Genomic DNA, 14,538 nt, shown 5'->3' with positions numbered 1-14,538 from the left:
AAATATACAGACAGCTTTGAAAAAGCAGTACAATTGAAGAGAAGATATTTGAATGATGGTATTTTTGTCCTATGCTTCCTTATCTCTCCCAGCATCTTGGGCACTACTGCTCAGCCAAGTACCAGATGTTTTCCACCAAGTCATCCTCAAGATGATGCCTGCACATCAAATGCCCTGGCCAGCTAGCCAGCCAGAGCCCAACAGCCACCCCCAACTTCACTCACCAACTCCACACAATTTTACCAGGCCATAAAATTATTAAGTATCACTTAAAATGTTTTGATATAATTATAAAAAAAGTACAGAAAACAACCTCAACCTCTCAATTGGTTGAACGGACAATGTTAGAAAAAAAGTCAGATTTTTGTTACCTTTAATATATTTGTGACAAATACTGGTGATAACTTTTTAAATACATCAATGACTCAGAACGATCATAAATTATTTTCTGAGCCTCTGATTAAAAGAGCTGAGGAGAAGGAGGAGGAGGAAGAGGAGGAGGGGGAGGAGGAAGGGGAAGAGGAGGAGGGGGAGGAAGAGGAGGAGGAGAAGAGAAGGGAGGGAAATTAGAGGGGACCGAAGTCCCAGATTCTACAGAAGCTGGGCAACATCCAGAGTTGTTCTCGAGGATGGGAATTTGGAGTAGAACAGGCTTTGGCAAACTCAGCCGAACCTATTGGGTTTGCAGAGACACAAGGGTGTCCAGTGGATGAAACCTCAGTTGGTGACACAGAAGTTAGCAGTGTCCATAGACATTCCAGGGTCTGGGAGGAAAAACAAACTATGGTAAACTTGGTAAATAACACGGACTCAGCCCAACTAGCCGCAACACCAGAAACTCTCATGCAAGACCAGGCTTACAAACTTGCTCAAAGTTCTGAGTTGGAAATGTGACTAGTCTCAATGAGTCTCCACGCTAAAACAGCAATGGAGAACAAAGGCAGGCGTCCCCTGGGTTTAGGGAACAGGAACAAAGCAGCCTTCGGAAGTCACCCCAGGATGCCGGGATCCAGGGCTCAGTACCGCAGGATTGTTCGCGGAGGGTTTATCCGCCAGCACAGGCCGGACTTCGGAGTCCCTGGCTACACGCGCCGTGTCCACTGAGCGGCGCCTCTTCGCTCGAGACTGAACTGTTGACTCTTGAGTTCCCTGTTCCCGGGGACGACGACCACGAACACACTTGCCAGTTGGCTGAAGATCCCGGGCAGAGGGACCCGGGGTTGGCGGCAAGGATGGCTCGGATTTCGAGGAGCAGCGGGAGGCAGCAGCTCTGGCCTGGGCGGCAGACGCAGCGCCCCGGGCTGGCGAGGGGCGCACGGAAGCCTGGCGCACAGGGACGCGGCGTCGGGGCCCACTGCCCGTGCCCCCCGGCCTAGGGCTGCGCGGGGACCGCCGGGGCAGGAGGTACTTCAGGCCCAGCGCGGTTCTCCTCGCGGACCGGCCCGCCCTCCAGGTGCTCAGCTCCCGGCTGTCCGGCGCCGTGGGTTCCACGTGGTCCACAACAGTCCGGTCCTGCCCGCGTTTCCACTGCTCGTAGCGCTCGGGCTGCAGGATGCGCACAAAGGCGTCCATGGAAAAGCTGACCTTGGCTTCCCCGCAGCTGCACCGAGAGGCCACTTTGCCATAGTCGATCCATCGCAGGGTGGCAAAGTTGATGGCCTCCGCACAGTTGAAGCCATGGTTGAAGCCAGCGTGGTAGCCATAGGGAAACGTCACCATGAACTCTCCGGCCTCCTGAGTGATGCGACTGAAGGGGATCCCGTTCTCCCTGAGCACAGTGGGCGAGATGAGAGCCACCTTGTGCCGCAGGAAGGCCTCACAGCCCCGAGCGCTGCCTGGAAACAGCTCCCTGGCCAGGCGTTCCAGGCGCTGGCCGTGCTCTGGGGGCACTGCGTACCAGGTTTTGGGCTCCCCGAAGTGCAGGTAGTTGATGCTGTAAAGGTCCATGTCTTCCGTGTGCCAAGCAAAGGTGGTCTTCCACATGCCAAAGTACAGGTACGGTGTGTTGACGCCTTCGATGACAAGTCCACACTCCTGCTCCAGCAGGTCCTGAATGGTTCCCAAGTGGCCAAGGTTCCACTCTTTAGTGTTTACATCAAATAAGGAACCACTGATGTCAGCGCCATAGATGGGCGAATGGTAGAGCCGGGTTTTCCAATATTTTCGCTCCAAATCCTCAAAATCCAAGTGTGGTGGAGTGCGGTATTTTCCACTGTTTGCCAGGTGGCGGTACTCCCCCACAGTCATGGCTTTCTTCCTCTTGTGGTATTGAATAAACACGCCTGCTCGGCCATGGGCCACCTGCTGGAGAGGAGTGGTTATTAAGATGTCACTGATATCATCATAGGTCTGTCTGGCTTTCCATTCCTTGGGCGGAATTATCTTAGCCAGACCAGCTCGGTGGGCACCTTGGGATTCTATGGAAGCAATGTATTTATCAAAATCATTAAACTCTTCTTTGGTTGGATAAAATATCATTATATTACAATTTGGGTTCTGGGCACAATTAGCCTTAGACTTCATAGCTTCCATGAATACGAAACAAACTCCAACGATTTCTAGAGTGTTTTAGGTAGTTGAGGATGCTGGAAAATGCTACTTTTTAAAAAATGAGTTTGAACTGAGGTAGCAGGAACCACTAGTGGACTTTTATGAAAATTAGATAGTAGTGTAGGGCTTGCTGATTCACCGAGAGACTCTGCTCTGGTGGAAGCTTTGCCCAAGGCTGAGACTCTGCGATGTTCCTCAGTTGGCTGTGTCCTCTTGAGGTCTGTGGGGTCACAAGGCCTGGCTGGAGAACACCAAAGGTAGTGTCTTCAAAGCGGGTTTGAAACAAAACCTAAGGAAAAGAATACAGAAAGGTTTAAAATGTTAGGAAAAAGTTATTAGGGAACTACAAATAAAATACCACCCTGGGTTATTATTGCACACTCAAAGAAAGGCTAAAATTTTATAACATTGACAATATAAGAGATGGTATAAATGTGGAACAATTGAATTTTCATACCTTAGTAGAGAGAATAGAATCATTTCACTTTTGAAAACAATTTGGGCCTGACCAGGCGGTGGCGCAGTGGATAGAGCGTTGGACTGGGATGCCAAGGACCCACGTTCAAGACCCCGAGGTCGCTGGCTTGAGCATGGGCTCATCTGGCTTGAGCAAAATAAAAAATGCTCACCAGCCTGACCTGTGGTGGCGCAGTGGATAAAGTGTGGACCTGGAAATGCTGAGGTCACCGGTTCGAAACCCTGGGCTTGCCTGGTCAAGGCACATATGGGAGTTGATGCTTCCAGCTCCTCCCCCACTTCTCTCTCTCTCTGTCTCTCCTCTCTGTCTCTCCCTCTCCTCTCTAAAATGTATAATAAAAAAAAATGCTCACCAGCTTAGACCCAAGGTCGCTGGCTTGAGCAGGGGGTTACTCGGTCAGCTGAGGGCCCGCAGTCAAGGCACATAAGAGAGAGCAATCAATGAACAACTAGGGTGTCGTGGCGAAAAACTGATGATTGATGCTTCTCATTTCTCTCTGTTCCTGTCTGTCTGTCCCTATCTATCCCTCTCTCTGACTCTTTCTCTCTCTGTCCCTGTAAAGAAAAAAACAACAACAATTTGGACAGTATCTACTAAAACTGGGCATATGCATGCTTAGAAAAGAGAACAGATGCATGTAGAAAAGAGAACAGATGCATGTAGAAAAGAGAACACATACATGTGCTATAATCCAACTGTTATCACATGCCTAGAAAATGTGTGCTGCTGTGCACAAAAGTCATATTCAAGAATGTTCATAACAAAATTATTTCTAGTAGCCAAATATTATAATAACCCAAATATCCATCATAGTAGAATGGGTAAATATATTGTGGTGTACTCATAAATGAAGAGAAACAAAAACTACATTTAAATACAGAAATAATTTTATAAATATAATAATGAGCAAAATCATCCACACTCAAAGTAACACCTATTCCATTATGTCATTTATATGAAGATTAAAATGTGTTAAGGTAATCATGCTAGAAGTCACAGTGGTTACCTTTGGGAAAGAGAGAGATTGTGAGTGTGGACATAAGGTGGTCTCTGGTGTGATGTTAATATTCCGTTTTAATCCTAAGTGTTAGTTACATGACCATCAGAATAGCTAATGTGATAATTTGTCAAGCTTTGACAACTTTCATAAATTTCTGTATGTTTATTTAAAAATATAGTTTAGGGTGAAAAGCTTTAAAGAACAGTAAAATACATATTTCATTATATTAAAAGTAAAGGAAGGAATGAGTTAAAATAAATGAACTAAACATTTCATTGAAGAAGGTATAAAATAAGAAGAGTAAAGAAATAGTAAAGATTAAAGGTTATTAATGAAAGATAATACATGCAAAACAGAGAGGTGATGACCAAAAATGTTCTTTGAAGAGACTAATAAAAGCAACAAACCTGGGCATAACTGATCATGAGAAAAGAAGGAAGGTAAAAATAAACAATACTAGGAATCAAATTATGCTCAAAGCTAGTAATATAGTAGAGAATTCCTAAAACCTCCAAAGACAATCTTAGCAACTTGACATTAAGATTTTGAAAAGAGAAGGGAACAATTTTCTAGAGAGGAAATATACCCAAAGTGAATCCAAGAAAAAAAACTAGAAAGTTTGAATATACAGTATAAAAATCTGGTTCTGCCTGAGCAGGTGGTGGCGCAGTGGTTAGAGCATGGGACTGGGATGTGGAGGACCCAAGTTTGAGACCCTGAGGTCGCCAGCTTGAGCGAGGGCTCATCTGGTTTGAGCAGAGCTCACCAGCTTGGACTCAAGGTCGCTGGCTCGAGCAAGGGATTACTAGGTCTGCTGTAGCCCCTCGGTCAAGGCACATATGAGAAAGCAATCAATGAACAACTAAGGTGTTGCAACGAAAAACTAATGATTGATGCTTCTCATCTCTCTTAGTTCCTGTCTGTCTGTCCTTATCTATCCCTCTCTCTGACTCTGTCTCTGTAAATTAAAAAAAAAAAAAATCTGGTTCTAAGTATGATCCCTAAATCCTATCAAGTCACATCATTTTATAGGTGAATCTAAAAATGTAAGCAACAGTTAACTCTTATTATGCAAATTCTTTCAGAGCAAAAAAAGAGTTGGAGCCTGACCTGTGGTGGCGCAGTGGATAAAGCATAGACCTGGAAATGCTGAGGTCGCCGGTTTGAAACCCTGGGCTTGCCTGGTCAAGGCACATATGGGAGTTGAAGCTTCCTGCTCCTCCCCCCCTTCTCTCTCTCTCTCTCTCCCCCCTCTAAAAAAATGAATAAATAAATAAAAATAATTAAAAAAAAAAGAGTTGGCGAGCTGCTCAGATGATGCTGTCCCTGTCTCTGACAGCAAAATTAGAGGACAACAGAAAATAACACTACCAGCCATCTTTGTTTTTAAACATAGATGAAAACATGCTAAATAGAATACTATCCAAATATGCCAATGTATCAAAAGAATAATACTGTACATCATAACCAAACAGAATGTATCAGGAATAAAAGAATGTTATCCCAATAAATTTAATTAAAAACAAAAAAACTTTAAGGTACAGAGTTCAATGTAAAAAATAAATACCAAGTATTATTCTTTTTTTTTTTTCTGAAGCTGGAAACGGGGAGAGACAGTCAGACAGACTCCCGCATGCGCCCGATGGGGATCCACCCGGCACGCCCACCAGGGGCTACGCTCTGTCCACCAGGGGGCGATGCTTTGCCCCTCCGGGGCATCGCTCTGCCGTGACCAGAGCCACTCTAGCACCTGGGGCAGAGGCCAAGAAGCCATCCCCAGCGCCCGGGCCATCTTTGCTCCAATGGAGCCTTGGCTGCGGGAGGAGAGGGACAGAGAGGAAGGGGGGGTGGGGTGGGGGTGGAGAAGCAAATGGGCGCTTCTCCTATGTGCCCTGGCCGGGAATCGAACCCGGGTCCCCCGCAAGCCAGGCCGAAGCTCTACCGCTGAGCCAACCGGCCAGGGCCCCAAGTATCATTCTTAATAGTGAAACAAAAGAAAAATTCTCACAAACTCAGGAAAAATGTATCAGTAAATCATTTCATTAACACAATCTCAAGTGGTCCCTTAACAAAGATTGTACATTCTCTTAATTTTGAAGCTTTTTCATTCTCCAAAATATTCTATTTCACCTTCCCCTCTCAAACTTCGGGAATGCCTACTCCATCCTATTTAAAATCCTTCAAATGCCCTTAAAGTCCCTACATGATCTGGTCCACCATTACCTTGTGACTTTTACCTCTTCCTACCCTACTCCATGCTCTCTCTGTTCAATCATTCCTGGCTAGTGTCTCAGAAAAGCCCAGTATTCTGCACAGGCAATTCTCTTACCTCCTTAGTTTCAGCTCAAGTATCAACTTCTTAGGAAGAGCTCCTCTGATGGTCTTGTTTTCTCTGAAGAAAACATCTCCAAATGAAACTTGTATTGATGTTTAGGGCTCAAACATACGTGTCTTTGAAAGTCTAGTCAGATCAGCCCCACCCTAATTCCATTATCTTTAGTCCAATCACAGTTGAATCCAATCAGCTGTCTAACCATCTCTTCCAATTGAACTTCCTTGTTCTAGTAAAAAGCATTTTCGATGTTATCAGCTCAAAAACAAAGGTATTTTACCTACACTTTTTTCTTTGAGCTTTCTTACAAGAAAATATGGGAGAGTAAGGACTGCCACTCCTCAACAAGTCTGAAATCACATTTTAAAAATAAAACTAGGGGCCCTGACCAGTTGGCTCAGTGGTAGAGCGTCAGCCTGGCATGCAGAAGTCCGGGGTTCGATTCCCAGCCAGGGCACACAGGAGAAGCGCCCGTTTGCTTCTCCACCCCTCCCCCTCTCCTTCCTCTCTGTCTCTCTCTTCCCCTCCCACAGCCGAGGCTCTATTGGAGCAAAGATGGCCCGGGCACTGGGGATGGCTTCTTGGCCTCTGCCCCAGGCACTAGAGTGACTCTGGTCGCAACAGAGCAACGCCCCAGAGGGGCGGAGCATCGCCCCCTAGTGGGCAGAGCGTCACCCCTGGTGGGCATGCCGGGTGGATCCTGGTGGGGCACATGCAGGAGTCTGTCTGACTGTCTCTCCCCGTTTCCAGCTTCAGAAAAATACAAAATAAAATAAAATAAAATAAAAATAAAAATAAAACTAGGAAGACAGTTTGACTTTGGGTGATGGGTATACAACATAATCAAGTGTCAAAATGACCTGAAGATGTTTTCTCTGAATCTATGTACCCTAATTAATCAATGTCACCCCGTTAAAATTAGTTGTCTAAGTAAAAAATAAATAAACAAACAAGGATGGCAAAAAAAAATTAATTAATTAAAAAAAAAAACAATATGTAAGTTCAAACAAATGGTTTCCTCCATAGCCTACTGTGCCTGGAAAAATTGCTAAGAAGACCACAGGTAGACTTGCAGATGAGACAGTGGGATTTATGCCGGGTTCCCTAGGACAAGTAAAACAACTAAGACTCACCGGTCAGGAGGCTCAAACATGCCTACTCCTCTTTTAAGTTGGTGCATAAAATCAGAGGAGGCTTCCTAAAGATTCTGAATCCACTTGAAATCACCCTAGTAAATTATTGGAAATTTATGAGTTACTGGTTCTGGATAAATTTCCTGGAAGTTTGCCAGAAACCATGAACAAATCCAGGTTTTGGGGGGGCCTAAATTTAGGTTATGCAAATTTCAGCACCCTCTTTGGAACATAAAGATTTCTCTGCCAGAGTGGAGGGGAGTAACACAGCAGAGCCAGCACAGCTGTCAGGGCACAAAGGACCATCAGCATCAGGTCTGCGCAAGGACTATGCAGGGGAGGAGCTCCCAGGAGGAGGAAGCCCATTCCCTTTAGAGACCAGGCACTTCATCTTCTTCACCCTGCATTCTCCCCAATAAGACTACAAATATCAGCTTTCTGCCACTGCTCAAAATAATATAACCCTCGCCTGACCATGCAGTGGCTCAGTGGATGAGCGTCAGACTAGGACGCAGAGGACGCAGGTTCAAAACCCCGAGGTAGCTGGTTTGAGCACTGGCTTATCTGGTTTGAGCAAGACTCGCCAGCTTGAGCCCAAGGTTGCTGGCTTGAGCAAGGGGTCACTCGGTCTGCTGTAGCCCCCCAGTCAAGGCACATATGAGAAAGCAATCAATGAACAACTAAGGTGCCTCAGCGAAGAATTAGATGCTTTTCATCTCTCTCCCTTCCTGTCTATCTGTCCCTATCTGTCCCTCTCTCTGACTCTCTATCTCTGTAAAATAAATAATAATAATAATGATAATAATAATAATAATAATAATAATAATAGAACCCTCTACATCTCAATGGTCCCCTAGGATCTTTGTGCCAGAGATCCATTTAGATGAGAGAAAGCTGGGCCTAAGCCCAATCGTCCTCCATCCCCATACCTATGGAGGTTACCACAATCTGGCTTCTTTGACTAAACATAAATCCTTTTTCCTTTGGGTCTGGAGTCAGAGGCAAAAATAGCCAAGGAAGGTCTTGCTCTCTGTAACCATTTGCTTGTGGCTTTTCAAAGAACGTATCAAAGCAATGTAGCAATGTTTGCTGCTGACCTGAATGCTAAGGGGCCCTTTGAGAGGGCAGTAGTGGCTCTTGGCACCTCTTCCCCTGCTGGACCCTCATGCACCAAGGAATCTGCAAAGGGTGAGATAAGGAGGATCAATATACTCTCTCCTTTTGCCACTTTAATGTTAAGGAATGACTGAAGGGTTATAGCTGGTGAAACAATTTCTAGGTCTCTATAGAACTTATTGCTAATAAATGGAGGTGGGGGAGGCAAAGTGGATGACAATCTGGCTCATCCTTGAGGATTTCATTGATTTAGACGCTAAGTAATAACATTGCTCTCTTCCTATTTCAGATACATGTAGTGAGCATTCATAGTATTAGAGATAGACATTGTCCAAAAATGACCCTAGATGTTCACTCTAGAGTGCCTGAGCAATGGGCTAGCCCAGAGCTCTTATCAGCTGGATGGGAAATGCTCCTGTTCAGCTTCCTATGGGAAGAATGGCTTCCTTTCCATGACTAGAGGACAATATCATCTAAAAGGACACAAGGTCTCCAGCTGCTTCTTAAAGTACAGAGCCTCCGACTTTCTCAGACAATTCCTGTAAATGGCTGGCATGACATCTGGGCAATTTGATTCCCCAGGCAGTCTGTTTCCTGATAAAGTTACTGTCATTGAAGCCCCATATGAAGGAAGAGCAATGGGGGAAGGGACCCCTAACAAAACCCATGCCATTCCCAGCATCCCTCCTGAACATGGGATGCCTCTCTGCAAGTATGCTGAAGAAATGGGGAGACTGTGTGTGCCTTGGTCTTGATGTGTTCCCTTAAGTCATACTGTGTAACCTGTGGTGGTATTTTTCCCCTGCCTTGTACAACTGGTGGCAGGCCCACAAGAACTAATTTAGCACGACAGAATTTTTCCTTATAAGAAAGGAATATTAAAAAGAGAGGAAAAAAATAGTAAGGTTCCATCAGGATTAGGGTTTTTCCAAGCAAGTATATCTCAGAGGGAAGGGGACAAGGGTATTGATGGATTGAATAGAATGATTATAATGGTGGACCATTAAATCTATCTTAGGTTAAAAAGGAAATGAAAACATGAGGGGGGTGATGGAGAATGGAGCATTTGCTTTGTGGGATAAATTTCTCCACTATGTCAAATAATTCTGTTAGAACTAGGCAATGTAAGCTAGACATAAAATGGAATGCTTGATTTTTAAACTATGGACATTTTTTTTCAGTTGAGTATCCATTTTATTGATGTATTGAAATCTTTTTTACTTTATTCTGTTAAACCTCAAACTGTCTCCCTCTCCTCACATTCTCTCTTTCAAATTTCTCTTCCTTCTCAGTCCTGAAATTCCACCCCTTCTTAAGTGGATGAATTAGACCCCTTATCTTCTTTTATTGCCCCAACAAAATACCATCTCTTTTTTTTATCTCCTATAGCTTTCTCTTAGCACTTATCATTTTTATGTTATATTATGTGAACGGCAAAAATTGCCCTTATTTAGCACTTCATCTTTGCCAGGCCCTTTAAATAAGCACTTTCTATAAAGTATTTCATCCAAACCTTATAGCTAGTCTATCATTATCCCCATTCTATGGAGGAAAAGATCAAGGTGTAGAAATACGTATATTTAACTCAATAGCTTGTGTTCTCAAGCTGTAGAGTTATCTCTGTACTTGTCTTATCTTCCATATAAAAGTATTCTGAAAGCATGGTCTATGTCTTGTTCATCATTGTATTTTCCTTTGTACTTTATAGAGTGAGCACTTCAATAATTGGTATTAAATAAATACCTGAGTGAGGTCCTTTGTCACACACTGCAGCCTCTCTCATCATGTCATAGCCCATCTTTCTTCCTGCTCTCCTATCTCAAGGGAAGAGGAGGTACTTCTTCCTCTCCAGGGCTCATCTTTCTATTCAAACTCAGAGCAACACTTTACACTTGTTCAAGGATTATAGTCAATTAAATAATCACTATTGTCTTTGTTTCTCTTAAATCATGTTGTCAGTCTCTTTCATTTAAACTGTCTTTTCTCACCTTCCTTTCAATAGCAAACATGTGAAAAACAGAAATTACAGCAGTTTACATTTGCAAACTCATTTCCTCAACTCCATACCCTAGAGAGGCTCTTATACTGCCCTTACCTGCCTTACATAAGAATCCAAGGACCCAGCTTGCCTTCCTCTCCTACTTGACAATTGTCGCCACCCAAGCTAACCTGAAGTTCTATAAGTGCCACGATTACCAGCTCTTGGGGATAGTCTTCCCATTGCACACTCATTTTTTAATCATAAAAATTCTTCTACAACCCCCTGGCAATGTGCAAGGAGACACCTGATTGGTGGTGTTGCTCCTATATCAGTTAGGGGCAAAGCAGATGTACAGTCCTTAGCTCACTCTCACTTGATGACTGCTGTTGCTATCCACAGAGCTGTTTCATGCCTGGAGTACATATACAAAATCTCCTACAATTATTTTACTATAAATCTTTATGTGCTTTTTGGCATACATATCATTCTTTCTATCTGAAAATTTGATTGAAAGAAATGAAAAAAGAAAAGTGGAACAATTTAGGAGAGTTAAATATGAGAAACTTAATGCCTAACGAGACAGTGGCACAGTGTATAGAGCGTCAGATTGGGACACAGAGGACCCAGGTTTGAAACCCTTAGGTCACCAGCTTGAGTGCAGGCTCATCTGGCTTGAGCACAGGCTCGCCAGCTTGAGCGCAGTCTCATTGGCTTGAGCGTAGGATCGTAAACTTAAGCCTAAAGGTCGCTGGCTTGAAGCCTAAGGTTGCTGGCTTGAAGCCTAAGGTTGCTGGCTTGAGCCCAAGGTTGCTGGCTTGAGCAAGGAGTCACTGCTCTGCTGTAGCCTCCCCCCCTCATCAAGGCACATATGAGAAAACAATCAATGAACAACTAAGAAGCTGCAACAAAAATTGATGCTTCTCATCTCTCTCCCTTCCTGTCTGTCCCTATCTGTCCTTCTCTCTGTCTCTCTCTGTCACACACACACACACACACACACACACAAATATGAGAAACTTAAATACCATGCTAAGGGCCTTTTCTCTAAGAAATAATAAAATGCTGACTATGAATATCACATAAGCCCTCATGTCTTACTGAATTATTAATATACACTTAAAATAAGCTTTGAGTTGAGCAATTTGTATTTGTTTTATAAACTAAATTATTCCTTTCTACATGTCTAAGGATTCTAGGAAGAATGAGGCATGGTCACCATACACAGACACACAGACACACACACACACACACACACACACGCACACATAATCAATCTTCAGATATTGAGCATCAAATGGAAATATTCTGATTCTGTAAGTAAAACTCTGTGCTCAATACATGCTGTTCAGAATTGGCCTTGCACAATGACTATGATCCTTCAGTGCTCCAGGCAAATATGTCACCTTTATTAGTCTCAAAAGGTTGCCTTTACTGTGAAACTGCTTCATGCTTCTTTCAGTTGGAACCTCACGTACCATTAGAGAATAAATACCCTTGCACTTCAGATACTCATCCATTTCATCCTTATCCATAGTATCCATAGTAACACAGAAATTCTTCATCTAAAGAAACCTAACAGTTATGGTTAAAGTGAAGTATTTTCTTATTATCAGAATGATTTAAAAATACTCGGTTTCTTCAACTTGATGGATTTCTGGAAATTAAGAAGTCTTTATTCTACATCTTTTAAAAATAATTCCTCCAAGCTTCCTCGGTGTGTGTGTGTGTGTGTGTGTGTGTGTGTGTGTGTGTGTGTGTGTGTGTGTTTTAAAAACTGGAGAAGGTGAGGCATGAAGTAAGTTTAATAGTCCCTACTACTGTGGTCATTGACCAGATTGCTTTCCAATTTCAGGACAGCAGGAGAGTCTTTTTGTCCTTCATGTTGCATGAATATATCACATCTTTTATTTCAAATGGGAATTGTTGACAAAATATCTCAGAAATTAGCCATTGTTTCTGCTGATAATATCTAAATGCTGTGTCTAATAAATTCTTCTCAAGTTAGAAAGTCTACTTTCCATTCTTTGAAAACAATTTATAACCATAATATTTGATGGCTAAATAAATTCTTTTTTTTTAGAGATAAGTGACTCAATGTTCTCATTATGAAAGAGCTATTTTGTTTTCACTGTTACACAATTATTACTAGTCATTTTTTATAAATACCAATCCTATATTTCAGTACCTAGAACAGTATATACAGCAAAATATTGGTTGAATGAGTGAAACTTCTTAGTTTAGATAGATATCTGGGAACAGAATTACTGCATTGCAGGATTTAAATATTTTAAGATCCTTAACATATGTTGTCAAAACTTTGCAGAAATAATATATCATTTTACATCCTCACCATTGAGTAACTTTATCTTAGGAAAAAAAATCTTTACTAATTTGGTAAGTGAAAAAGTGAGCTCAAATTTTGATTTACATCTATTGGATTACCATTAAGATTGATTTTTTAAAAATTGATTTAAGAGAAAGAGAAAGGGAAAGACAGAGAAAGTGTGACATTATTTTGTTCCACTGATATATTCAGTCATTGGCTGACTTGTATGCACCATGACTGAACCCACAACCTTGGCATATGCCGATGACGTTCTAACCAATGGAGCGACCCAGCCAGGGCTTGAAAGATTGAGTTTTATAAAAATTAATATTAGCTATTTTGATTTTATTGTATGTGTTGGTTCATATCCTTTGCTGAACATTTTACATATTTTATAAATATTTTGCATATTATTTTACATAGTATATTTGCATAGTATTTTACATAGTATATATTTTACACATTGCTTATACAAATATTTTACACATTAAACTCTTTTACATATGTTCATAAGTTTTTCTCAGTTTGCCATTCTTTTTTACTTTAAGTTAATTTAAAATGTTTTGACATGTATTTCAGTGTTTTATGTTGAGCCCATCTTTACCTTTGTAATATCTTTCATGGCTTTTATGTTTAGAAAGTCATTTGCCCATTGAGAGGCAGATAAATATTATCTTATAGTTTTTTTTCTTTTATATGTCAATTGTACCTTTAGTTGTGATATTAATTATACTGTTAATGGTGGTTTTATTAACTTTTTAAAATTGTTTTATGAGTGTGGTGTGAAGGATGAGAAAAATGTAATTTTGACTCCTAGTCCTCCTTTATATGCAGCCTGCTAGCTGTTTTCTTTCTCTGCTGTCTTAGTTCATAAAAACTTTTCTTTGTCTCAGGGTTCTTAAATATTTTCAATCTCAAATTCTGGTTCTTTAGTGGTAGGGGAAGCTTTATTTACTTCTTTGATGACTCCCTCTACTTTTTCCCTCTGTACATTTATTCCTGTTATTTGTCTATTGGACCAGTAATTTTTGTATTTTTTCTTCTCTCAATTATCTATCCCTTTATCTCTATGTTTTATCTTCTGAAAAATTTCATCTTTCTCTTCCAAACCTATTTTCTTTTTCATTCTATCAAATTTTTAATTTCTAAGTCATTCCTATTTTCTTAGCATTTTTGTGCATGTAAATTCCTTTTTCCTTTCTTTTTTTATTGTCCTGTTCTTGTTTCTTGGGTGCATTTCTTCTCTCTAAAAATACAAAATGTATTTTGTTTTTTTTCCCCCCTCTATATGGTCTGTTTCTTCCAAGTTTTTTATTCATTTGTGGTTGTTGCTGGTTTCTACCTTTCAAGTTTAAGGCTTTCCTCAAATGTCTAGTGATCATTAATAGTTGGCTCAAATATGAGTATAGTACAAAAAACTGACGAGCACTCAGGGTGAGCAAGAGCATTGACTATGCTTCCCTGCATGGTGATCTGGTGGGGCTGTTTCCTGGACGAACCTCTGTTCAATAGTGAAGGCTGTTTTGATCTTCCTCCTGGAGGGGACAGGCTGGTTTCCCCCATGGAAAGCGGGTCCTTGAAATTTCCAATATCCAACTAGTGAAAGTCACTAGATCAACTTG

General features: G+C 41.8%; 1 protein-coding gene and 1 pseudogene across 2 annotated transcripts in view; one reads left to right on the top strand and one right to left on the bottom strand.

Annotated features, from left to right (window-relative positions):
- Window positions 1–253: 253 nt before the first annotated feature.
- Window positions 254–14,538, bottom strand: part of KDM4D (lysine demethylase 4D) — a 32,002-nt gene continuing 17,717 nt past the window's right edge. For both annotated transcript variants that reach the window (XM_066370934.1, XM_066370924.1), the window contains one exon: window positions 254–2,839. In XM_066370934.1, the coding sequence (XP_066227031.1) occupies window positions 958–2,532 (1,575 nt within the window). In that variant the 5' untranslated portion in view covers window positions 2,533–2,839 and the 3' untranslated portion in view covers window positions 254–957. The remainder of the gene's footprint in view (window positions 2,840–14,538) is intronic.
- LOC136389922 (small nucleolar RNA SNORA48) lies at window positions 10,868–11,015 on the top strand (annotated as a pseudogene).

This window comes from Saccopteryx leptura, chromosome 1, assembly GCF_036850995.1.
Source record: "Saccopteryx leptura isolate mSacLep1 chromosome 1, mSacLep1_pri_phased_curated, whole genome shotgun sequence".
Taxonomy (NCBI): domain Eukaryota; kingdom Metazoa; phylum Chordata; class Mammalia; order Chiroptera; family Emballonuridae; genus Saccopteryx; species Saccopteryx leptura.
This window is presented reverse-complemented; position numbering and strand designations above follow the sequence as displayed.